This window comes from Lampris incognitus, unplaced genomic scaffold, assembly GCF_029633865.1.
Source record: "Lampris incognitus isolate fLamInc1 unplaced genomic scaffold, fLamInc1.hap2 scaffold_270, whole genome shotgun sequence".
Lineage (NCBI taxonomy): Eukaryota > Metazoa > Chordata > Actinopteri > Lampriformes > Lampridae > Lampris > Lampris incognitus.
The window spans coordinates 12,048-39,624 of NW_026611228.1; the positions used below are offsets into that span (position 1 = coordinate 12,048).

The 27,577-nt window shown below is 48.5% G+C and overlaps 1 protein-coding gene across 1 annotated transcript; it reads right to left on the reverse strand.

The window, feature by feature from the left end:
• LOC130133326 (basal cell adhesion molecule-like) lies at positions 1–27,577 on the reverse strand. The gene is made up of 16 exons (XM_056301979.1): positions 27,508–27,577; positions 22,341–22,468; positions 19,858–20,074; positions 15,362–15,435; positions 14,195–14,291; positions 13,701–13,883; positions 13,413–13,534; positions 13,047–13,188; positions 11,255–11,370; positions 8,809–8,950; positions 8,330–8,454; positions 6,857–6,998; positions 5,610–5,636; positions 3,061–3,202; positions 2,702–2,801; positions 1–1,009 (listed from the first exon to the last, which is right to left on the reverse strand). Exons 1-16 carry the CDS (start codon positions 27,575–27,577, stop codon positions 1,007–1,009), a joined length of 1,830 nt encoding a protein of 609 aa, XP_056157954.1. The 3' UTR covers positions 1–1,006.

The following is a 27,577-nucleotide window of genomic DNA, read 5'->3' on the forward strand; positions in this document are numbered from 1 at the left end:
GATTTACGTTATCAAATGTGCAGACTGCTGTCAGCGAAACAGCTTTCCAAGGAGATGGGGGTGGGGGGGGCTTTCAAAGATGGCAAATTTAAAAAAAAAAAGTTCTTGCAGCTAAAACTTGGTAACCATTTCTGCCTATTTTCAGCGGTTAAATATTTTTTTGCACAACCATTCAATCGTCGCTCGTTGAATTATATGAAACAGCTTGACAGTTTGTGATTATTGTTTGTCCCCAGTATACCCATAGGAACAGTGTACCTATAGGAACAGCACACCCATAGAAACAGTATAGCCATAGGAAGAGTATATCCATAGGACCCTTATACCCACAGGTACAGAAAACAGGATAAGTGCAGACTCCAAAACACAACAGTCACCACAGTGTTACAATTGCATTTAGAGAAATAAATGACAAAATGATTCCAATACAAAACTGGTGCAACACGGCGTGAACGCACACTCCCCAGACACTAAACCTAAAACGCTAATGACATTTCACGTTTCATTTGGTGTAGGTAATAAGAAAGCCGCCGCTGTGTTCGGAGAGCGTCCGCCATGCCATGCTTCATACTGCTACTGTGAAATGGTGTCAACCAGGGATGTGATTGGTAGATAAGAGTTAGAATCAAACGGTGCCCACGTTATGATTTCGGGTGTGAATAATTTGAAACCTGGAGCAGCTTGAATGAGGTGGAGTTAAAAATGCTTAATTTGAAGCCATAGCCCAGCAAATTGGCAAACAGCCAGGCGGCGGTTGTGCTCCAGGTTGCAAAACAAGCATACCCAGTGCTGTGCACACCTCCCACGATTCCCAAATCAAACCCATTTCCATATTAGAAAACACACCCATCTACATACACCGATGGCAATGCATTCCGTCTTTCGTCGTCCACCTCAGCCATCCACCCCTCCATTGTACACATAAAAACTAGCCCTGCTGTTGTTACATGACTGTGGTCCTCCATCCCTTCATCTCTCCGTCCATTCTTCTGTCACTTGCGGTTTCTCACTGCTGGGGAAAAAAAATATCATCACTTGCAAGTTTGATAATGGTTGCTGCCTACGATGATAACGGCGACCACAGGTATGAATCCACAATGAGATATGGACTTAATTGAAAAATCTGACCACCAAGCTTATAAAGTGACTGACGGCATGAAAACGAAAGAAATTTTATTTCTTTTTAAGAAATCAGGAAACTGACATCCTCAAAGGGTAATACGAATACCATCCGTGCCATCTCTCAACAAAGAATGAATGATTCGAGATGAATACTTTTTCCAATGCTGGAAAAATGAGAAAGCGTGTATGTTTGTATGTTCGCTTAAAACTCCTGAAATACTCATTGTAGAACAAAAAGAAAGGTATCTTTACAATCAGCACTTTCCAAGGATTGCACAGTTTGAAAAATATTTCATAAAATTTGATTTATTTGCAAAATTGAGTTTATTTTGTGGCGATTTGCGGCAATTAATACACACATTGGCAAAGAAGCTTGATGAAAGGCTTGAAAATTATGACATTTGATCATTTTCATTTGGGAGAAGTCATCCTCTTACCAAGGATACCCCTTATTCCCTCCGACTCCGAGCTGCCCTTCCGGTTTTGCAATGACCATCAACAAAGCCTAAGGACAGACTTTTAACACGATTGGAGTAAATCTTTCCGCTCCATGTTTCTCACATGGCCACTTGTATGTAGCTGCCTCCAGAACTGGTAGTGCAGAAAAGCTTTCTGTCCTAGCTCCAAATAGTAAGACACGCAACGGGGTTTACCCTGAGGCGCTCCAGCACTGAGCGATTAATACACACATTGGCAAAGAAGCTTGAGGTTGAAAATTATGACATTTGATCATTTTCGTTAATAAGATTTATCACATGTATCATATCATAAATTATCCTATATTTCATCATTGACTATATCGTAAAAATCAGATCGTGTTGGTTGTTTTGGTGGGAACATTTTCCCCGGGCAGCGCTGGGCACCTCTGCTAGTGATAAATAGTCCTAGCCTCAGCAGTAAATACTCCCTGTAGATTATGTTCATAGTCTGCATTTATCATGGCTATTATATGCTACTGGTGCACTTTCACATTCAGTTTGAAATACTACGGTAGCAAATGCTGAATGATGTGCGAAATATTCACGTGTCATTTGACACTGAAGGAAAATGACAGAAGAGCCCACGCCGGTCTAGTGTATCCTCGGAGGGCCTCCACATCTGTGCCGGTATTCACAGTTGGTTGGCCATGACAGTGAGGTCATGTTGACTTGACTCTGCAGTCTGCGGGTCATGATCCTCCATTCAGAGTTAACGTAGCATGACACTTTAATGTAGCGCTAGCTGTGCATGGCAAATCCTCCACCTGGTCTGCAGCCCATCTCAACCAGACATTGAGCTCGAGACCACCACAATCTTTTTTTTTGGGGGGGGGGGGTTGTTTTTCTCCCCAATTGTATCTGGCCAATTACCCCACTCTCCCGAGCCATCCTGGTCGCTGCTCCACCCCCCTCTGTCTGTAGGGACGCCCGACCAAGCCGGAGGCAACACGGGGATTCGAACCGGCAATCCCCATGTTAGTAGGGAAGGGAATAGAGTGCTACGCTACCTGGACGCCCGAGACCGCCTTACCCCCGCTACTGACCCTGTGGTGTTTGTTTACCTGCCTGCCTCGTGTGTGTCAGCTTTTGCTGGGTCTGACCTGTTCTGTTGCTGGTCTCTTGTTGAGGAGTCCAGCCTCTTCATTTGCCTTCTCTGTCTTCATCTCGACCACAATATCGTTGTTCACCTCCCCACTTGCCCTGCCGAGGGAGGGGGAGAGAGAAATAAAGATGAAAGAGAGTAAGAAAGCACAGAAATAAGGAAGGAAAAAGAGAAATGGATATTAGAGATGTGATGATAAGCAAAAAAGAAAAAACAGAAGAAATAGAACAGGGGTAAAGAAAGAAGACAAAAACAAACAAAAAAAGGGTAGAGATGTAATAAGTGAATATACCAACCATGGCTTTCAGTTCAATGACTGCAATATCTGCACACACACACACACTCCTCTCTACTTACACTTCCTTCTTGTCCGTCTTGCTGCAGGGCAGTTTGCCCTTCTTGTTGAGGAAGTAGAGGAGGGCCACCAGCAGCAGGAGCAGGAGCACACACACCACTACGGCTATCACCACCCCGCTGGAGCCGCCCTGCTGCCTGTCAGCTACACCGCCGCAACGGAGGGGAGAGATGGAGTGGGAGTTGGGAGGAGGGGGTATGTAGGAGTGATTGGATGAGGGAGGGCACAGTGTGGCGGGAGGGGTGATTGTCATAGGCCATGGGGGGGGTTGAGTAAGGGAGGAGCGGGGAGGGAGGTATGGTGGAATTAGAGATAGGTGAACGGGTCGGGGAGGAGGTGGGGAATGAATCACATGGGAGAGGGTGAAAGGCATCCAAGGGGGGGTGGAGGTGGTGTGGTTGATTGAGGGGGGGAGGGTCATTGAGGGGTATGGGTGTTAATTTCAAATGTAAATCAAGGGTATGTGTGTGTTGGGGGGTTCGGAGGAAGAAGATGGATGTATGGGTAGACGAGAGGGGGAGGGTAGGGAGGAGAGAGGTGGAGGTGTGGGATGCAGGGTTAGTAAAACTTCTGACTGCAATGGCTGAAATGTGATGGACGTATAGGTGTGTGACCTATACACACACACACACACAACCCACCCAAAGCCCAGGAGACACAAACCCAGCACACACCCATCCACCCGCTCCAACACATCCACTTGTATTACTATACTTGTGTTGACACACTAATGAACACCAACCGACAAACATCACATCACAAACGACATTACTTAAAGGATAATTCCAAGATTTCTGCACAACCCGGGTCTCATTCTCAGTTTTCGCCACCGTGTGCATCAGTTATTCCACCTTCTTATTCAGCAGCTTCATGCAAAATTAAGAACCAGGTTGGGGGGAAAAAAAGCGGAATTATCCTTTAATCTTATTCCTTACAATACAGGCCTGAATTAAGTCTTTAGCCTAACATTAGCATAAATCTAACCCTAAAAAACCTGCTTTTTATATAGGACCCATTTTACTGTTCACTTTTTGCAACATTTCTGCAAGCCCCCCCCCCCCCCCCCCCAGTTACTGCCATGATGGCTGACAGACTTTCAAGATTAACCTTGGTCGTATCCGCTGCCCTATGAGTCGCCACAAAAAGGCAACGGATGGCGTGAGACAGCATTCGTTATATTATAATTTCTTACTATTTCCATTAGAGATGTCTATGAACTAACCTCACATTATTGTTTTTTTTGGGGGGGGGGATTTTCCCCCCCCTTTTTTCTCCCCAGTTGTACCCGGCCAATTACCCCACTCTTCTGAGCCACCCCGGGTCCTGCTCCACCCCCTCTGTCGATCCGGGGAGGGCTGCAGACTACCACATGCCTCTCCGATACAAGTGGAGTCGACAGTGCGGAGTTTCACCGGGGGGACGTAGCGTGTGGGAGGATCACGCTACCCCCCCCCCCCCCCGAACAGGCACCTTGACCAACCAGAGGAGGCGCTAGTGCAGCAACCAGGACACATATCCACATCCAGCTTCCCACCTGCAGACATGGCCAATCGTGTCTGTGGGGACGCCCGGCCAAGCCGGAGGTAACACGGGGATTCGAACTGCCGATCCCCGTGCTGGTAGGCGACGGAAGAGACCACCACGCTACCCGGACACCCCCAATCTCACATTTATCTGTTGTCTTAATGCTGCTCTCTGCTGTTTTCAGTGGGGTGTTGGAGTTCATCGTCGGGGGGACTGCGGGGTGCCTGATTGGTCGATCACCATGTCAATCATTATTTTCCAAAAGTTGACCTCTAACCCTGGAGAGAGGCGCTTGCTGAATTCCCTCAGTCGAAGCGCCAAAAAAAAAGGTAAGAATACCCAAGAAGTCTGACATCTCACAACTATAGCAATACAAAATACATACACTCGCACATCTCGTGCACACCCGGAGGAACACACAGACGAACACCACACACAGAGTCAGTAGGTTAGCAGTACAGACCTGACTTAAGCACAGGGTTCCCAGACAGCAGCACTTTGAAAGAGAGAGAGTTCCTCAGTCCCATGGCACAGCAAAGCAACAACACATACACCAGCTACAGCAACCCATTACGCACACACACACTAAGGTTACGGACACGGCATCGCACACACGGGCCATTCAGAGACCAGAATGCAGTTGGAAGGAAGAGATACCAAACAGAGAGACACCAGGCAAGGAAGAGAAGAGAAGGTAGGAATAGAATAGAATAGATTCCTTTATTGTCCCCCGAGGGGCCAGAAAAAAGTCGTAGTAGCATCCACAAAATATAGGACAGACATCATACAAAGATGACAAAAAGAGAGAAGAAGAACAATATACAATATCCACAGTGTTTGGTAGCAAGAGAGGGGAAATATACAAGGTGACAGTACAGTGGAGGGGGGGAGAGAGTGGTTGGCTGGTTGGGGGGGGGGGGTTGTTCGGGAGGAGGGAGCTGTGGGGGTCTACATTACAGGGTCTGTACAACACAAAGTCCTGACAGAAGGAGGGAGGAGAGGAGAAGGAGGAGGGAGAAGGCTCTACCTCTGTTGGCATTGCTGGTGTCAGCAGCTGAAAGGGAGACAGAGAGAGACAGGAGTTAGGTCGCAGTTTCCCGCCCCCCCCCTCCCTTTTTCTCCCCAGTTGTATCCGGCCAATTACCCCACTCTTCTGAGCCCGCCCCGGTTGCCCCTACACCCCCTCTGCCGATCCAGGGAGGGCTGCAGACTACCTCCTCCGAGACATGTGGAGTCGCCAGTCGCTTCTTTTCACCTGACAGTGAGGAGTTTCACCAGGGGGATGTAGCGTGTGGGAGGATCACGCTATTCCCCCTCCCCCCCGAATAGGCGCCCCGCCCGACCAGAGGAGGCACTAGGGCAACGACCAGGACACATACCCGCATCCGGCTTCTCACCCGCAAACACGGCCAATTGTATCTGTAGGGACGCCCGACCAAGCCGGAGGTAACATGGGGATTCGAACCGCCGATCTCCGTGTTGGTAGGCAACGGAATAGACCGCCATGCCACCCGGACGCCCTTAGGTTGCAGTTTTACAGGGTAGGGAAGACAAAACCATAAAGAAACGGAAAAGACAAAGCGTTTTTCTAACCTTATCCCTAACCCTAACCCCTGGGGTGTTCACATCCATCCATTATCCGAACCGCTTATCCTGCTCTCAGGGTTGCGGGGATGCTGCAACCTATCCCAGCAGGCATTGGGCGGCAGGCGGGGAGACACCCTGGACGGGCCGATATACACACACATTCACACCTAGGGACAATTTAGTACGGCCGATTCGCCTGACCAACATGTCTTTGGACTGTGGGAGGAAACCGGAGGAAACCCACACAGACACGGGGAGAACATGCAAACTCCACACAGAGGACGACCCCCAAGGTTGGACAACCCCGGGGCTCGAACTCAGGACCTTCTTGCTCTGAGGCGACTGCAGTAACCACTGCGCCACAACATAAATAGCATAAATTTATTATCATTATGCATGTACGGTGCAAGTGTCACCATGGCAACTCAAGCAGACCAATCACTGAAGAAAAATGCTACAAAACATCAGAAAATAACCAATCGCAGGTGGTTTTGTAAATTTGGATTTAAGTGCAGATGTGCAGATTCAGAGCGACGCTAGTCGTTTTGAACGCAGGGTCACTCCAAATTACAAGAGGGAGAAATACAGATCGACTAGAGCTCTACTTTACTGTATATAGAAGATGGGGCGGATGGTGGGGGACCTGAATAAAACCCTGATAGTGTCATCATCAGGTCCTGCACCAACCTGCTCTGATGGATATGGCGAAGGTCTTGCTGTCCGTTCCGTGTTCGTTGGAGGCCTCGCAGATCGCCCCGTCCTTCATGACCCCGGCGTTGGCCTCCAGGGTGACGCTGCTCACCACCTTGGTACCTTCCACTGTCACCGACTGGGGAGGTACGGAGGGGTTTGGGGTGGTACAGATGAGAGGGAGCAGGAAAGGGGGGGGGGTTGGAGGAGCAAATTGGGCATGAAGCCAGAGGGGAGAAGAAATATGGGTGTTTGGGGGGGGGTTGAGGCAGGGAGCGGGGGGGAGATGGGAGGGGTGAAAGAGAAGTTGAATGTCGCATGAATTATGAATCTAATTCATCCTAAGGGCCTGTTTAGAAACGCTAACTCATGACATTTTTTTCAATTACTACATCGCGACCAAACGAAAGGGGACCATTTAATATTTCTGAGCCGCTCTGAGCTCCTTTTGATTCTCTCACTTGCGTTGCCTTTACAATTTAACACACCGCTTTCACAGAACAGATCTCAAGTTTCAACTTCTAATTGAAAATTATGCAAATATCCGTTACCGGCACTACTGAACAGGTGACCGAACAGTCCACGCAACCCAATCTGTTTCTTAGGCCGCATTAAAGAGATGCTCACCACCGTTACCAAGGTTACTAAGTAACAGGTTAATTAATATTAATATTGATCGCCGACAAAATGAGTCGATATTAGCACTCTAACAACCCCGCTGGGGAGGTACAGTACTGCTGACATCGGACTCGAACTATGCAGTGGTATATTTCCTTGTGACTTCTGCAGCTGTCATGTTGAGCCGCAGTACCGAAGCTGTAAACACATTCAGCACATTTCCATCTCCACCCTGCACACCCGTCCCAGCTCGCTCCCTCTGGCCAGCCAGCCGGTACTGGTCCCTTTCTCCTCCCTTAGCGTCCAACCTCTCATACAACTCGCCACCGCTCTCTTCACTTTATGCAGCATCTCCTTGTACTCCTGTCTACTTTCTTCATCTCTCTGACTATCCCACTTCTTCTTCACCAATCTCTTCCTCTGTGTGCTTTGCTGTACTTCCTCGTCCCACCACCAAGTCTCCTTGTCGTCCTTCCTCTGTCCTGATGACACACCAAGTACCTTCCTAGCTGTCTCCCTCACTATTTCTGCAGTGGTTGCCCAGCCATCCAGCAACTCTTCACTACCACCCAGTGCCTGTCTTCCCTCCTCCCTGAACTCCACACAACAGTCTTCCTTCTTCAACTCTTCACTACCACCCAGTGCCTGTCTTACCTCCTCCCTGAACGCCACACAACAGTCTTCCTTCTTCAACTCTTCACTACCACCCAGCGCCTGTCTTACCGCCTCCCTGAATTCCACACAACAGTCTTTGTGTGTGTGTATATATATATATATATATATATATAGTATATATATAACAACTATGTGTTGCCTCCATAAATGTCCTGTTGTACTTGTTCACTCTCACACCTCTTTTCCTGAGGGCTTCCATGTGAACTGGGGGGCCGGGTAGCCGTGGGCAGCGCACCTCAGAGTCACCATGTCTCCTTCCTTCCCCACGTGTCCATTAACTGGAGCCTCAATCATAGGTTTTCCTGCAATGAGAGAGAGAGAGAGGAACAAAAAAGTAGGGGAGGCAGAGAGAGAGAATATTTCATCGTAAACTAGTCAAACACACACATCATCATCATTCCTCCCTGGCTAATGGCTAATCAACAGAGAAGCATTTCATGATGCTTCAGCTATGTCAGACGGTAGGAATTTCCTTCCTCACACTAAGACGACACCCAGCAACACAGTGCCTATTGTTAACTTGCTCGATTGTCGTTTTATCCATGACACACCCCCTACCCAGGAGGCCTGGCGGACTCGCACATGTGAACGTCGTGGGAAGAGGACCCTGTCTTTTACATGAGGGAAACAAGTTGGTAAGTTTGTGTGTGTGTTACCTCTGACTGTAAGGTTGACACTGGTCTGTGCAGTCAGTCCTGTCACTGACGGCACAGCGCCCTCACAAACGTACTCTCCAGCATTGTCATAGTTGACTCCGGTCAGCGACAGCACCCCAGACTGAGACAGCACCTGAGAACCCTGGGGGCAACACACGCACACACACAAGTTAAGCCCACAACGCAGATGACACAACACTTACACTAATACTTCCTATTTCTGTATCTACCTTCTCCCCCCCGTTTTTCTTCCCAATTGTACCCGGCTGTCTGGGTAGCATGGCGGTCTATTCCATTGCCTACCAATATGGGGATCGCCGGTTCGAACCCCTGTGTTACCTCCGGCTTGGTCGGGTGTCCCTACAGACACAGCCAATTGTGTCTGTAGGGACACCTGACCAAGCCGGAGGTAACACAGGGGTAATTGGTCGGATACAATTGGGGAGAAATGGAGGGGGGGCAGTGGCATAACATCCCAAACCAACGAGCGGTTTCAGATAAGCGTGACCATTGACTGGAGTTAGAAAGGCCGTGTGTATTGTTCACAGAGGACCGGGGAATGGTTGCAATCCAGAACTGTAAGATGGCGACCGGATCAGGTCCACCCGGCACAAACGGAGCAATATCATGTCTGCTGTTAAGTGCCAGGAGGATCACCGTGACTTGTACATCGGGGAAACTAAACAGACCCTGGCCAAGAGGATGGAACAAGTCAGGTCAAGTCAATTTTTCTTTGTGTAGCCCATCATCACAAATTACAAGTTTGCCTCAGGAGGCTTTACAGCAACACAACATCCTGTCCTTAAACCCTCGCATCAGATAAGGAACAACTCCCTAAAAAAACCTTTAACAGAGAGAAACAACAGGAAGAAACCTCAGGGAGAGCAACAGAGGAGGGGTCTCTCTCCCAAGACGGACGACGTGCAATGGGTGTTGTGTTTACACAATGCAACAGGATAATGCAATTATAATGAAATTATAAAATATATGAGGAGCTAACGTGTCAGGCCAGGACTCCACACCATCTACAGGCCAGTGGCCACTCTTTCAGGGATGAGGACGTGTACATCCTTGACAGGGAGGAACGCTGGTTTGAACGGGGAGTCAAAGAGGCCACCACCATCCCTGGGGGGGGGGGGGCTTAACAGTACATCTGTCACCATCTTACAATGCTGTGATTGCAACCATTCCCCAGTGAATAGTATACATGGCCATTGTAACTCTAATTAAGGTCACGCTCATATCTGCGTATGAAACTGGTCGTTGGTTTCAGTCATTATGCCACTGTGTTGTTTATAAGGGTGGGACACCTGCAGTCAGTTGAGACTGAAGAGGTCACTTATGCCCCTTTTCCACTGCATGGTAACGGCTCAACTCGACTCTATTCGCTTTTTTTGGTTTTCCATTGAGCAAAAGTTCGGGATAGTACCAGGTACTTTTTTTGGTACCACCTCCGTCGAGGTTCCAAGTGAGCTGAGCTGATGCCAAAAGGTGACACGAAAATACCACTATAAATAAATAAAATCTAACTATATGTATCTTCTTCTTCTCCTTTCGGCTTGTTCCCTGTTTCCCAGGGGTCGCCACAGCGGAATCGACATTTTCCATCGGTACCCTGTGAGGGCACAACACCGATGGCGGTCTTGTCAATCCGCATAATGATCTGGCAAAATTTTACGTCGGATGCCCTTCCTGACACAACCACTAACCCTATGGACGAAAATCTAACTATATGTATATTTATTTATATATTTATTTAAAAAAAAATCTTCTTAAATAAATAACTGATTTAAATAGAAATAAAATCTGACCACTGGTTGGTCAGAGAGAAATTGAACAGCTGTGTTTATAACCAGGAAATGCCAAAGTGAGTCTTATGAAACCTGTTTTATAGTTGATAATCTATCCATGTAGAAAATTATGTGTTGTCAGTGAATCTCTCAGTTACAGTAATATTGTTCATGTGAAGCACACATTTAGAGTTGGTCTTGTTGATTTTGTTTTGTGAAAATTAAACACTCGTGTGGGGCGCTGGTAGACAAGGGAGGAAAAACTAGTCAACACGCCCACAAATGACCAGTGGGGCTTCGCCGTGAGGGGACGCTACCTGCAGTGGAAAACCACATCCCAAAAAGTAAAGCCAGTAGAGTCGAGTTGAGCCGGTACCATGCAGTGGAAAAGGGGCATTAGATGGGTGATGAAACGTTTCTCTCAGTAAACGTTGTGTCCAGATGAACTGATCCGACTTCCTGTGATATTCCTGATCCATCAGTGCTGTAGGGAGATGTGGGCTATTTATAAAATGTGATGCTCAGAAAGACACTGGGTGGATGTCAGGGTGAACGAGAGATGTCGGTCTCTCAGCACAAGAAAAAAAACCAAAACACCCCTTTTCATTTTAAAAGGAGGCAGGAAGGGAAGACTCAGAGCTGGAGGTGGAGAGTACCTTCTTCCAGTGGACAGTGTGTGAGCTGGAGGCCTTGGTCTTGCACTGCATCTCCACCGTGTCTCCTAGCTTGGCCACCAAAGGACCGGCCGGGCTTACGTTCATGGGATCAATGTCTGAGAGAACGGGCACAAGAGAAGAAGAATGAAGGATTTTTTTTGTGTGGATTTTATTCCCCCACCACATGCCTCCTCCCATACATGTGGAGTCGCCAGCCACTTCTTTTCACCTGATGGTGAGGAGTTTCACCAGAGGGACGTAGCGCGTGGGAGGGTCACGCTATTCCCCCCAGTTCCCCTCCCCCCCCGAACAGGCGCCCTGACCGACCGGAGGAAGCACTAGTGCAGCGACCAGGACACATACCCACATCCGGCTTCCCACCCACAGATGCGGTAAATTGTGTCTGTAGGGACGGCCGACCAAGCCGGAGGCAACACGGGGATCCGAACTGCCGATCCCCGTGTTGGTAGGCAACGGGATAGACCGCTACACTACCCGGACGCCCATGAAGGATTTTTTTCTGCTTCTTTCAGTGTAAAGCACTCTGAGCTGGATTTCATGTATGAAACGTGCTGTACATATGAAGTTGGTTACTAAAGCTTCTGATTATTGACTGAAGAAATTTAAGTTCTGAAGAGGCCCATGACTCTAAACTGAAAAATAAAACTAATTAAGAACTTTGGGTGTGTGTTAGACGCAAGCGTTTTAGGTAGAACTAATGCACCGAATCTGACGGCGAACCCATTTCGTTGCAATTCTACACTATTTTTTAGGTTATATACCCCCTAAATGTGGACAATAAAATCAAATTGAAGTGTGGCGGGGCTAAGATTAAAGAAACAGACGAGCTGTGAATAACCGAATTGGATATTGCCCCGCTGAATGGATTCCATTATAGCCCATCCCAAAGGAGTCTGATCCTTTCATTTCAATGATTTACAGATGAAAAGCACCATATGCGGCGATGCCAGGAGGTCATTTGAGGGTGTGTGTGTGTGTTTAAGCTAGCCAGACAGAAGAAATGTCCCTTGTGTGAGTTTGTACATATGTCAGTGAGAGACTGTCCTCCACCAAAAAACGACCCTGTAGGTCGTTTGTACAAGCAGCTTATTACGACCTATAGTTACGTTTTAACCTACTTTTTACCTGACAGTGAGGAGTTTCCCCCTAGCCCCCCCCCCGAACAGGCACTAGTGCAGCGACCAGGACACATACCCACATCCGGCTTCCCACCCGCAGACATGGCCAATTGTGTCTGTAAGGACGCCCGACCAAGCCGGAGGTAACATGGGGATTCGAACCTACGATTCCCGTGTTGGTAGGCAACGGAATAGACTGCCACGCTACCCGGACGCCGTCTCAAGCAAAGTTTAATGTCACATAGCGGTTATAATGTCCACGCTAGCTGACTTACTAACTTTTGGCTAGCGTTAAGTTAGCTCTTATAACGTTATTCAGAGGTAAACATACTACCAATAGCAACCTTAGTTGGTATACTAGACGGCGAAACAACACAAAAACGCACTGACTACATATTCTATTGTTCTCACACTGTTTTGAAAACCCACAATGCACAGAGGCGCAAAGTATCTGTGGCATATCTCCTGCCGCCGGTAGGGGGGCTAATTTAGGAAACGCTCCTGTGGGTCGTATTAGAGGACAAACAGCCTATGTGGTCGTTTGGGTTGTTGGAGGATTTGTTGGTCAGTGAATATGTACCTGTACGTCCATTTGTGTGTGTTGATGTGAGAGCACGTCGACATGTGTGTGTGTGTTTGTCTTTTCCACTCACAGTTAACAGCGAGGGTGAGCTCGCTGCTCAGGTCAGCTTCCAGGTTATCAAAGTCGGTGGCCTGGCATCTATACAGGCCCGCCTCCGAACGCTTGACAGACTTCAGGGTCAGCATGCCCCCCTGAGCGGTAATATCCGTACCCTGGACCAACAAGAGCAAGGCAGCGGAAAAGGAGGGGGAGACACTCATTAAGATTAAAGTCTCGTGTTGTTTTATAGAAGTAGCGGTACAGCAAAGCTAAATTACAAACAAAATTAAATCATGGGGGAGGGGGGGCACTGCAAGGACAGTCATGGCTCTCATCTCTCCTTTCTTTCTTGCTTTCTCTCGCTTGTATGTACACACACACACACACACTGACGTACATCTTTGGTGAAGTCAAATTCGGGCTGAGGGTTTCCGTCTGTCTCGCACTTCATGGTAACCATATCGCCCTCTTTGACTGGCTCGGTGTTGAGCAGGGTAAAGGTCACCGTCTCCGAGGGATCTGGTCGGACGAAGAGGATGGCCCAGTGACACGGAGTTCAAGAAAAACGGGTAGATGAAGAGAAGGGCAGATTATAACCAGAAGCTTGAATAAAAAGTCTGACGTCTTTGGGAGAGGAAAAGAGAAAGGCAGACAGACACATAGATGGATGGATAGACAGACTCACAGTTGAGATTGATGGTGATGGTGTCAGACTTCTTCTTCTTGATCTGGTCGCCGGGCATGCTGTACTCCACCGTGCACTGGAACACGGAGTCCTTGTCCTCCTTGGTGGGCTGCATGTACAGGGTGCTCTTGATAGTGAAGAGACCAGAGGCCTCCTTCACCACCGACGGGATCATGTAGGTCTCTGGGACAGATGAGGAAGAGGAGAAAAGGGAGGAAGAGAACGGGGGGGGGGGTGTTTGTTAGAGTGCAGTTGATTTGCTAATCGACCGGGGGACCAAACAAACGACTGACTGTGGACAGGCCAGCGTTTTCACTGTGGTCCAGTTCTGCTCTCGAATGGATCATCCACCATTCGGAAAGGAAGCAAAAGCGTCTTTGGATAAATGATGTACCGCACTAAATAATATAACACTACGGTGCATGCTGTGGCTGGATCCATCCGTATCTCAGTTTCCAGCCTGCCACCTCATTTCAAACCACAGGGATGCTTACTCTCTTTCCTGTCCTTGACCTCGGGTAGCGGCTGGTCATCTTTGAACCAAATGATCCTGGGCTGGGGGTGTCCATTCATCGTCACACAATTACCAATCTGATACAAATACACACACACACAGAGAAAGGACTGCTGTCAATGGGAGATAACACGAGAATCAATCATTTTTTCCCCCAGGTTTTTTGCATGTGACTTCACAACAAGATTAAGATCAACATTAAGCTACAACATAGAAATACATATCTTGTAGTGCAGTAACAGACATAACGTGCATAGCACAGACAAGTGCAGGCATAAAGCGCATTTAAAAAAAAGCCATCATCGGCTGTCAATAAAGCTACTCAGGTAAGGACATACCATTTACTGCCCCGTCATGCACATCACATGCACATCCAATGGGGGGGGGGGATTTGTCTATTGGCATGATTTATTTATAATTACAAAATATTCAATGTGGACACTTCTGGTTTGCCTAACAGGAATGAATTGGCCAGCAGTTGCAGATATAGATACACAAGCACCCATCAAAAATCATGCCAGTAGAGAAATACCCCCCCACTGGACCGTTAGCGATCACGTGCTTTTGAATTTTTGAATGTCGCACCTCTCCCTTCCCCATTGGACGTTGTGCACGTGATGTGCATGACGAGGCAGTAAATGGTACGTTCAGTCCCGAGTAGCTTTACTGACAGCTGATGACTTCTTATGGCATGAAACAGGCTTGCACTGTCTCATATAGAATTTAATTCACTCACTGGATTATTTTGCTCCTTATTTGTTGAGCAATTTCCCTACCGTTGAGTGTTTCTTTTAACAAAGTTTATATAGAGAGATATTTAAATTTAGAGGATGAATGTCCCCATGGGGGTTAATAACGTATATCGACTTCTTCTTCAACAGTCTAGGAGAGGCTGTAGGGAATCTCTACAGTTTAGTGGAAGGTACAGCCGTGAATCATCAGCATAGAACTGACCGGAGATGTTATAGTTTATAGTTATCGTTACAGTTCTGTGTTTACGTGTCTGTGTGTGTGTGAATCAATTAATTGTAAAGCGCTTTGAGTGGCTGTTGCAGCTAGAAAAGCACTATAAAAATGCAACTTGACTGATTGATTGATTAATGTAAGTGGACATGTGCAAACAGATGTATGCATACAGTACACACACCTCAGAACTGGTGGTCTCCCCAACAGAAATGGCCTGGCTTGAGGGCCTGGTGAGTTCTGGCTTCTCAGGAGCATCTGTGAGAGAGAGAGAGAGAGAGAGACAGAGCAAGAGATAGACAGACAGAGAGCGAGTGACAGCAAGAGACAGAGAGCAACAGAGTGCGAGAGAGAGAGACAACAAAAGAAGGAAAGAAATGCAAAGAGAAGGAAAATAAAAGGGATGGAGACAGGGGGAGCTATGTATTATTACATCATTATTTGTCGAAGGAAGGAGAGCACATAGATAAATATTAACTCTGGGACGCACACAAACGCTGCTTCGTATTATTCCGCCTCGACCCCAGCTCACACTGATAAGGGTCAAACGACAGGGACACCTCTCATTCTCTTTATCACTTCCACGCACACACACAGGTATGAGGAGTGCTCCCTCTCCTTCACTCCTGTGCACTCTTTCACATGCAAGGTCATGCTATCGCTGACTGCAGCTGTCGCCTGCTTCACAAAATAAACAACAGACATTCAATAACACTGACGGGGCCTCGGCCGCTCTCTCGTCCCCTGTGCACTTCTGTGTTTTTTCAGGGTGCTCTGCAGCATTTTGGTGCCCTTTGTTTTGCTGCGTAGGTCCCAGCACTGTGCCTCCTAGCAGCTCCCGTTGTGCACGTGATGAAGACAGCCATACAGCAAGTTGTACAGTGCACTTGTTTTCTTGCACACTAAGGACCTCTTCATACTCCACTGAGCCCGCTCTTTCAAAACTCTTCTTCTCTTCTCCCGCCCCAGTCTTGCACTATCTCCATCCATCCGTTATCCCACCCGCTTATCCTGTTCTCGGGGTCGCGGGGATGCTGGAGCCAATCCCAGCAGTCATTGGGGGGCAGGTGGGGAGACACCCTGGACATGCCGCCAGACCACCACACAGGGCCGACATACAAACACACACACACATTCATACCTAGGGGCAATGTAGTACGGCCGATTCACCTGACCTACATGTGTTTGGACTGTGGGAGGAAACCGGAGCACCCGGAGGAAACCCACACAGACATGGGGAGAACATGCAAACTGCACGCAGAGGACGACCCAGGATGACCCACCAAGGTTGGACTACCTTGGGGCTCGAACCCAGGACCTTCTTGCCGTGAGGCAACTGCACTAACCACTGCACCACCGTGCCGCCATATATATATATGGACCAACTCCAGTTCTTCTTTCCATTGCCTTGCTCAGGGGCACAGGCAGGAGTATTAACCCTAACATACATGTCTTTTTGATGGTGGGAGGAAACCGGAGCACCTGGAGGAAATCCATGCAGACATGGGGAGAACATGCAAACTCCACACAGAAAGGACCTGGGACGGCCTGGGGTTCGAATCTAGGACCTTCTTGCTGTGAGGCAACAGTACTAACCACTGAGCTAACCACATATGCCCCTTTTCCACTACATGGTACCGGCTCAACTCGAGTCGACTCGCTTCTGTGTCGTTTTCCATTACCGTGACAGTACCCCCTCAGTGTAGTGGGTCGTCGTCTTTTTGGAACCTCGACAAAGGAGGTACCGGAAAAGTGGTAACAGTTACCGAAATGCCGGTACTTTCCAGTAATGGAAAAGAAAAAAAGGACGCATCAAGTTGAGTCGAGTCGGTACCATGTAGTGGAAAAGGGGCAATAGATAAATCAATAGATAAGACAGTTAATGTTGAAAACGATATTGCTTTCCTCTAAATTGACATGGGAGACAGGAAATAGAAAGCGACTGAGACAGACAACAGATAAACAGCGTCTCCACCATCCTCCCGATACGGAGTAGTTGCAGACAGGGTAGGAGGCGGGTCGCCTGGGTTTTCATTTTCTGCTTGTGTTTCTGCTCAGCACATATTGCCGTTTGCTCTCCGGCGTAGCCCCCCACCCCACACCCCACCCCGAGGGAGAGCCGGGCTATCACCACCACAACTCCATCCTCCGGAGACGTTATAACCAAATCCCGCTGAGCTCCAACAGGACAGACGCACTATAACTCACTCCCGGTGAGTTAAGCAGCCAGATGCACACAAAGAAATAATGTCGCTTTGCGGCAAGAGGAGGGCTGTAATCCCGGGACTCTGGCCGTTAACTCTGCATGAAAGGGCCTTTGTGAGACCACTCTTCATTGAAGGTATTGTCTGAGACGGCAGGCGACACAAAGGACCGGCCGGTTCACGATTTATAACGTTTTGATGACTCGAGAGATTCCTTTTCGATTCCGGTGCCTCTAAAGTGCTTACATGTTATTGAATGACTCGGGCCGCTCTTCCAAAGAACAACTTCACTTAGTTTAAGGGTTGTTTCACCATCCACCTCACCACCCCCACCCCAATTGATGGTCCCAAATCATTGTTGGGGCGGCTCCTAAACGCTGAAAGAATGACTGATGTCCACCATGGGTGTCTTTGGGGGGGGGGGGGGGGGGCAAGGACATAATGACCTACTGCAGGGTCAGCCCTCATCACCGTGGCGATAAATCAGGACGCATATTAAGGTGAGTTCTATTAGACATGACAGGTGCGATTGAACTATTAATCAGTTGTGTCAAGTGTGATTAGGCTGTCGCTAACTGACCTCCGGGGAACTTATCGAAGGGACTCGGTAACCTCGGGATGCCGGCTAGAGTAAAAAGTGCTTGTGCGCATGACATTGCAATTTTTAGGTGAAATTCCCTCGATTCTCGACAGACGGAGAGAATTGTGACAGAGGATGTTGTATCAAACCTAACTCCTGTGAACACATTTTGCACGGCCGCACTTTGCGTGCACACATTCAGGCTGTTAATGCATTACACGCATTAGATGCAATTAAAGTATTTCCCTCCGGGTTGGGGATGAGTTGTTGCCTCAAGTGAAGGAGCTCAGGTATCTCAGGGTCTTGTTCACAGGTGAGGGTAGGATGGAGCGGAAGATTGACAGGCCGATTGGTGCAGCATCAGCAGTAATGCGGACGTTGTATCGGACCATTGTGGTGAAGAGGGAGCTGAGCCGGAAGGTAAAGCTCTCAGTTTACCAGCCAGTCTTCGTTCCAGCCCTCACCTATGGTCATGAGCTTTGGGTAGTGACTGAAAGGGTGAGATCGCGGATACAAGCGGCTGAAATGAGTTTCCTCCGTAGGGTGTCTGGGCTCAGCCTTAGAGATAGGGTGAGGAGCTCGGACATCCGGAGGGAGCTCGAAGTAGAGCCGCTGCTCCTTCGCGTCAAAAGGAGCCAGTTGAGGTGGTTCGGGCATCTGATTAGGATGCCTCCTGGGCACCTTCCTTTGGAGGTTTACCGGGCACGGCCAACTGGGAGGAGACCCCGGGGTGGACCCAGAACTTGCTGGAGGGACTACATGTCCAATCTGGCCTGGGAATGCCTTGGGATCCCCCAGGAGGAGCTGGAGGGCGTTGCTGGGGAGAGGGACGTCTGGAGTGCCCTACTTAGCTTGCTGCCACCGCGACCCGACCCCGAAGAAGCGGCTGGAGATGAATGAATGAATAAAGTATTTCAAAATGAAAGTATGCACGGGCCCGTTTGGATCCGTTTCGTAAAATCTCGAGTTGGGCACAGGAGCAAGCCAAATCGTAAATTCTACCTAGATGCTGACAGTTTGTGATTTGAGGGAGCGATAGCAGAAGGGTTGATTTTGAGGCCATGTCAGGTTACACCACGGCAATATATAGAAATAATAAATATGTGATGTGAGACTAGATATTGTCTGGGATTTTCGTAACATCAGGATATAACTTAAATATTGTCCTTCCTTGACCTGAAAAGCTGCATTACAGTAAACTGGTTCTACTTCTCAGACCGATTCAGCTGAGTGAAATGAACTATGACTGTCTCTCCCTGCTTGGTCGTCCTATCCGCATCACTAGTGATCAGGTGTTGTGTGTAAATATCTTGGAAAAGCACCAAGAGTCATCCCCAAAATACCGTCATGTTATCAATTGAGGTATTCAGTCAAATGTGTCATGATATTTGACCCCCCCCCCTTTTTTTCTCCCCAGTTGTATCCGGCCAATTACCCCACTCTTCCGAGTTGTCCCAGTCGCTGCTCCACCCCCTCTGCCGATCCGGGGAGGGCTGCAGACTACCACATGCCTCCTCCGATACATGTGGAGTCGCCAGCCGCTTCTTTTCACCTGACAGTGCGGAGTTTCACCAGGGGGACGTAGCGCGTGGGAGGATCATGCTATCCCCCCCCCCCCCCCGAACAGGCACCTTGACCAACCAGAGGAGGCGCTAGTGCAGCAACCAGGACACATACCCACATCCGGTTTCCCAGCCGCAGACACGGCCAATTGTGCCTGTAGGAGCACCCGCCTAAGCCGGGGGTAACACAGGGATTCGAACCAGCGATCCCCGTGTTGGCAGGCAGCAGAATAGACCGCTATGCTACCTGGATGCCCCATGATATTTGATTTTGTCACTGTTGCCCAGGCCTTACGTCAAGGCCATTAGGGCAGAAGGTGCCTGGGTCACTCACAGAAGACTTTCAGCATGGTGGCCGCCTCTCCCATCCCGGCGGGGCCGGCGGTGACCTGGCAGAAGAAGGAGAGTTCGTCGGAGGGCTGGACGGGGGAGATGGTCAGGGAGAAGTCCTTGCCCATGGTGACTCTTCCAGACAGACGGGTGCCCTCATCGCTCTTGCCGTCACCGCCCTCGGCGCGGAACGCAACACGCTTCCTGGTGTCCTGTTCCTCCTGAAAGACGGGATAGAAGGGAGAGGGGAAAGGGGAAGTAGTTTGGAGGAAGGTGGAAACGATAATCTCAAAACCAGAAACTTGAACTACACGCTACGTGTGCAAAATACATTTTTACAAATTACAGTCAAGACAAGCAAACAAAGACAGAGGAAGACATCCTGCATGGGGTATGGAAGGCTGCGCGAGGGTAGAGGAAACTACCGGAGGAGATAATGCTCAAGATTCAAACAGAGGACTTGGGCAGCGGTGCCTGCAGAATACTGTCTCATAGTATACACAAGAATGGAGCAAACAAACAATTCACGATTGTACACATGCACACATGCACGTATAAGACAGATCTGCAAAAATGACAGGTGAATCAGTTCTGTTATGATTAGCTACTTTTAAGCTTATTAACAATCTGATGATCAAACGAACCCCAGACCAAGTCGACTATCAAAAAATATATATAAATTTAAGACGGGATCAGGCAGACAACTGAAAATTGAAATAATCAAATGGGTTAATGTATGGAAAGTGTGTATGGTGAATATCCAAGATAGCAAAACTGCTGTGGCCCGGGCCCGTCCCACACCCGACACTTTCATCCGGCCCACAATACCACGTGGAATGATGCTACTTGGGCGGTCCGCTCCTGTTTTCCAGATCTGGGCCAGAACCAAGCCATACCAATGCCGCATGTGACATATATTTGTCAAAGGTGGCCAATATTTGTTTTGTGATATTTGGGCCATATTCACCATTTACCACACGGGCCACTTCAGGGTCACATCCAGATCACATGTTGCCCAGAGCACCTCATCTTTGCCATATTTGCTATGATACGTGTGGGCCACTTCAGGCTCACATCCATTTTGTCAGGGCCAGAAGAAGGCCATCAGTGCTGCATCGTTGCCTGAAGTGGCCCACATCCGGATGCTATCTGGGTTGGCTGCAGCTGCTTATGACCTCAGAAACCTTAGTTTTGATGCTGAAATCCTCTACTGATCCCCATGGAGGAATTACGCTCTGCATTTAACCCATCCTAGTGGTGTAGCTCGGAGCAGTGGGCAGCCGCCGTGCAGTACCCGGGGATCAACACCAGTTCGTCTTGCCATGCCTCGGTCAGGGGGACAGACAGGAGTATTAACCCTAACATGCATGTCTTATTTGATGGTGGGGGAAACCGGAGCACCCGGGGGAAACCCACCACAGACACGGGGAAACCATGCAAACGCCAAATAGAGGACGACCTGGGACGACCCCCAAGGTTGGACAACTCCGGGGTTTGAACCCAGGACCTTCTTGCTGGGAGGCGACAGCGCTAACCACTGCGCCGCCAATGACATGACCAAAAACAGTCTAGTGCATGTGTGTAGTCAACCCAAACTGAGGAGTAAGTCTAAAGATGATTATATAAACTCATATGATGATTATATAAACACATATCAACAAATGACATGCAGCGGGTAGCACCAGTCACATAAATATGGACGCAAAACTGGCTATTCCCTTGCCCATGACGCAACATGCACAACTAAATGTCATATTTCCATGTGACATCCCACTCATAGTAAAAGTGTTTCTTACGCCCCTTTTGGTACTGGCTCAACTCCACTCTACTCTATTCGACTCTACTCGCTTTACTTTTAGGGATTTGGTTTTCCACTGCTGGTCATTTGTGGGCGTGTTGACTGTTTTTTTTTATTTAGATTTTGTTTATATTTAAATAAATATACATATATTTATTTATTTATAGTGGTATTTTCATGTCACCTTTTAGTATCGGCTCAACTCACTTGGAACCTCAACGGAGGTGGTACCAAAAAAGTACTTGGTACCAGGTACTATCCCGAACTTTTGCCCAATGGAAAACCAAAAAAAAAAGCGAGTAGAGTTGAGTTGAGTCGAGCCGGTACCATCCATCCATTATCTGACCCGCTTATCCTGCTCTCAGGGTCGTGGAGATGCTGGAGCCTATCTCAGCAGTCATTGGGCGGCAGGCGGGGAGACACCCTGGACAGGCCGCCAGGCCATCACACAGGGCCCACATACACACATTCATACCTAGGGGCAATTTAGCACGGCCGATTCACCTGACCTACATGTCTTTGGACTGTGGGAGGAAACCAAACTTCACACAGAGGATGACCCAGGACGACCCCAAAGGTTGGACTACCCCGGGGCTCGAACCCAGAACCTTCTTGTCGAGCCAGTACCATGCAGTGGAAGAGGGGCATCAGTGCACGAATTTGATCAAAATCCCATGATATGGACTTACAATGAACCACTCGACAATGGTGTTGGCTGAGGAGGAGGCGAGTTGGTAGCTGCAGGGCAGACTGGCCGATTCCCCCTTGATCACCTCCACAGTTGGGGTAACCTCCACCTTAACATTCCCGCTGCACGCTGTGGGGAGACACAGAGAGGAGCACATGCATGAGGGAATGACGACAAGAACAGGAGATAAACGAGAGGATTTCATGTCACCGTACGACTCAGTGAAAAGAAGAGAGGAAACTCAGCTGAGCCACGTTCAGCGGGCGTACAAGTCCCATGCATGTCAAAAAACCTCACATCACCAATTGTACAGTGTAATACTGCACAATTATGTACTTATAAAGACGTTGTAATGACCATGAGCCCTTCAGCAAGCTCTTCAACTAAAGGTATTAATACTACTTATCACACTAATTTACTAGCACTAACAGGAAAAGAGCAACACAGATTCAAACGAAAAACCCACTTCTAAGTAATGCTGGGCGATATGGAAAATGAAAATTACCACGATAATTACAGGGTATTTTACATGATATATACACAGCATGGTATGATATGAAACCAGTTTTCAAACTACCCTCTCACAAAAATCTGACCTCATATTTTAAGTAATATAAATATATTATGAACATAAATATAAATGCTAGGTAATAAAGTCTTGTGCATCATGATATGACAGTACCTAGATTTCATCCAGACACAATACCATTTAAATGCAATAATCAATAATATTGAATTATTGCCCAGCCCTAGCCCTATGTCATTGCAACAGTCATTGTGATAAGTAATAGCAATTCTAATAACAATAGTAATAGTAATATCAATAGCATTTCTAATAGTAGTAGTGATAGTAATTGTAATAACAATAGTAATAGCAATTCTAATAGTAGTAGCTATAGTAGTAGTAATAGTGATAGCAATAACATTAATAGCAATTGTAATAGCAATAGTGATAGCAACAGTAATGGCGATAGCAATAGTAATAGTGATAGTAATGATAATAGTAATAGTTAATAGTAATAGTAGTAACATTAATAGTGATAGTAATAGAAATAGTAATAGCAACGGTAATGGTGACAGTAATGATAATAGTAACAGTTAATAGTAATAGTAGTAACATTAATAGTGATAGAAATAGTAATAGCAACAGTAATGGTGATAGTAATGATAATAGCAATAGTGATAACAATAGTTAATAGCAATAATAATGGTCATTAAGCTAATTAAAATACTATCAAATATGTGACGAGGGCCAAGTTACATAATACAGTAAATGAACTGTAACGTACACATCGTTTGTCTGACGGGTAAATGAAACGCTGTTGACAGAGGACTTGAAGGAATTAGATACTCTGAATAAACATTCATAAAAAGGGCCGCGGGTTACAAATGGCCTCCTCGAAGGGGGGGGTGGCGTGGTAGCTCTCACGTCCCCAGCTCCTGTTATTAAATCAAACACGCGTGTGTTTGCGTAACGCCCTCCGGGGCCTCCGGTTGTTTAAACGTGTGTACTGAGAACCGGGGCAGCCGAGCGGCGTCCATGCAGGCCTTTATCATAGCTGGAGAACGCCCTTTCCTGTCATGCCCGAGGCTGATAACGCTCATCGTTCACCTTGCCCCCACCCCCATCCCCCAACACACATGCAGGTAGGTAGACAGACAGACGTCAACAGGATGCATGAGTCTGCATTGTTCCGGTCTTGCAGGCCTAGCGCCTAGACCACATACACAGGCAGATAGAGAACAGATAAACCGAAGATGAAGGTGACGCACAAATAACCAGCAATTCCAGACCACACACACACACACACACACACACACTGCCTCATGGCGTGCATGATATCGCGAAGCCTCTGCAGGATCCTGTTCGATCTTGTTTATTGCGGATGCAGATCCAGAACATCAATGGTGGAAATATTGACGGGACAGTGAGCGGAAGCCAGAAGGCCCCGCGGCGACCCCCCGCCCGGCTCGCCGCGTCACTTTTATCCATTCAAGAAGGACATTAGGATGCACGCAGTGTCCCGGGTCTCAATGGGGGGGGAAGGGGGGGGGGGGCGAGACGCCGGGGTACAAAATGGACCGGGAAGGGCTCCTGTGGGGGCAGATTTAGAAGTAGCTCTCTCAATCCGCGCGTGCGTCCCCATAAATCTCACTCTGGATGGGACCCGGGCGAGATCGAATTACCGAGAGGAGAGAGGAAAGAAAGTCGGAGGGACACGGAGGGACAGCAGGAAGAAAGGGTAAAGACTCCATCTCGGCTAATGAAGTCAAATCCAGCGTGCGCGACTCGCCGTTATGAATCTTGTGGCGCGGCGCTGCATGGAGACGGTGGCGGCCGCTACGTCATGTAATGTAGGCTACACGCAACCAGAAGCGCTGCAGTAAAACAGCTGCTTTCTCTTGCTGTTACTTGATTGAATAGTGCAACATTACCGATGGGAGTCAGTGGCGGCTGGTGATTAAATAAAATTTGGGGGGGGGGGCACAATTTACCTTGGCACAGCACACCTGACAGCTGCTTTAATGGCCACACAGTCACAGAGTTATTAAGAAGGACGATGCGGCCTATAGGTTTCATCAGGGTTCGCAGACGGTGGATGATTGACAGTCGAGACGAGGCGTGGTGGTGGGTGTGAACATGATTGACAGCCACGAGAATGGTCCAATCACATCAGATCAAAAAACATTAAGACAATACCGATTCGCTGCCGATAAGAGTGGGCGTGTCTGGGGCGGCACAGAACTGCACCCCCATGGAGAATCCGAAGAAACCAATCAGACAGCAGCCTCAGGTCACCTGCTCGCCACAGGTTTGAGGGCTTACATGAGGTATGGTTTGGCCGACGCCCCTCACCCAGGAAGTATATGTATTCAGACAGAAATCACCCAAATACCATCGGAACCAATATTTAATGGCTGCTGACAGACTGAAAAACACTTTTATTTCATAATTATTTGCATTACGCAACTAAATTATATTCAACAGCAGATTTTCATCTCTTGATGTTTGAAGGGGGGCGGCGCCCCAGCGCCCTTTACCGGCCAGCCGCCACTGGCAGGGGCGTAACCAGGGGTGGGCCTGGCCTGTCACAGGACCACCCATTTCAAGCCCAGGCCCACCCAATCACGTTGGCTTACAAGCACGTAGGCCGGCCCCTTTTACGTATGCAGAACTGCAACATCTGAGCGCGCATACCATCACGCTCTGTACTTTCCACTGCTGCTAGCTAGCCAATAGCCAACAGTTAGCCGTAACTTATGGAATGGCGAAACAAAGTTCAATCTTCCGCTTTTTTAAAAAGCCACGGATGGAGGAGGAGGAAAGCACACCTGCTCCAGCACCGACTGAGCCGCCCAATGAGAGTGAGATACCGCCGGAGAGAACGACAGAGGAGGCTACAGCTTCTCCATTGCAGGCAGCTTCTCCTCCCCCCTCTGACGACGGTGAGACGATTCCCTTGACCATGCCACCGCCAGATGTGTCTGCTGTGGATGAGCCCCCCTCGCAGCCTAAATTAGTGTTCCCCGCAACCAACATTACTGCTGTAACGTGTTCGAATTTGCGTCTTGTTTGAAGGATTATTACTGGAAAATTTTGGCCCACCCATTTTCACTCAGGCCCACCTAAAAGAATATTCCTGGTTACGCCACTGGCCACTGGTGTGATTATAACATCGTAGGTCATCAAATCAATAAGCACGTGGGCGACATATTTCATAATCCACGCAACGCGCTATGCACGCCGCACGGATGGCGCACACTGAGAAATGGCGGACATTAAGGAAACCGCCTACCCGGTACACAGACACAACACCGGCCGACATTCCCGCAGAAATAAATGGTGCACTGTGGGAACGACGCCACCTAATTTGTTTGGAATAAATAACATTTCCAGGGAAGCCGTTCCAACGCACCGTCAACATTTCTTCAGCTGTGCTGAGACTCGCCCCGAAATAAAAGAAAAGTGGAGAATTTCTACACCCAAGAGGTCTACGCCGACATTAGTATTCATATTTTCCATATGAATTGCTAATGAATGGCCCAGAACCATATATGACCGCATAAATTAATTATATCATCACTCTCGGAGCTACAAAATTCTCCCTTCAATAATTCATGTTGTTGTGAGAGGGGCATGTGTTGGGCTGGGGAGGGCGGATGGACTTCTGGGAACCGTAGTCGTCTATCGGACTCATTTTAATGACAGAGGGCAGAGAGAGATGAAGATGAGGAAGATGAAAGCCTGTTTGCTCATGTCGAAAGAGAGCGGAGAGGGGCTGAAGGGCTGCTGCCCTGTTATCGCTGTGAGGACAGAGAGGGGGAGACAGACGGGGGAGGGAGGGAGAGAGAGAGACAGAGAGGGGAGAGAGAGAGAGGGAGACAGACGGGGGAGGGAGGGAGAGAGGGAGACAGACGGGGGAGGGAGGGAGAGAGAGACAGAGAAGGAGGGAGCGAGAGCGAGAGAAAGAGAGGGAGGGAGGGAGAGAGACAGATGGGGGAGTGAGAGAGAGAGAGAGACAGAGAGAGAGAGGGAGGGAGACAGAGACAGATGGGGGAGAGAGAGACAGAGAGAGAGAGGGAGGGAGAGGGAGAGAGAGACAGATGGGGGAAAGGGAGTGAGAGGGAGAGAGAGAGACAGATGGGGGAAAGGGAGTGAGAGACAGAGAGAGAGGGAGAGAGAGAGACAGATGGGGGAAAGGGAGGGAGAGAGAGAGAAAGAGACAGAGAGGGAGAGGGAGAGACAGACAAACGGGGGAAAGGGAGGGAGAGAGAGAGAGACGGGGAGAAAGAGAGGGAGAGAGAGAGAGACAGAGAGGGAGAGGGAGAGAGAGACAGACAGGGGAAAGGGAGTGAGAGAGGGAGAGAGAGAGACGGGGGAGAAAGAGAGGGGGGGACAGAGAGACAGACAGGAGGGAGAGAGAGAGAAGGAGGGAGACAGAGAAAGAGAGAGGGAGCGAGGGGGAGAGGGGGGGATGTATGGAGGGAGAGAGTAAATAAAGAGGCGTTACAGGGAGACCTGTCAAAAATACACAACTTGGCTACTCACTACTGTGTGTGTGTGTGTGTGTGTGTGTGTGTGTGTGTGTGTGTGTGTGCGCGCACGTGAATGGGATTAGTACATTCCCAAAGCGACAGATGCCACAAAGCCACAGCATCCCACAAACCACAGGGGTCAAAGGTCATACGGGCGTTGACATCTGATGACAAGTTGCCCGTCTCCCGTTCCGTCTTCAT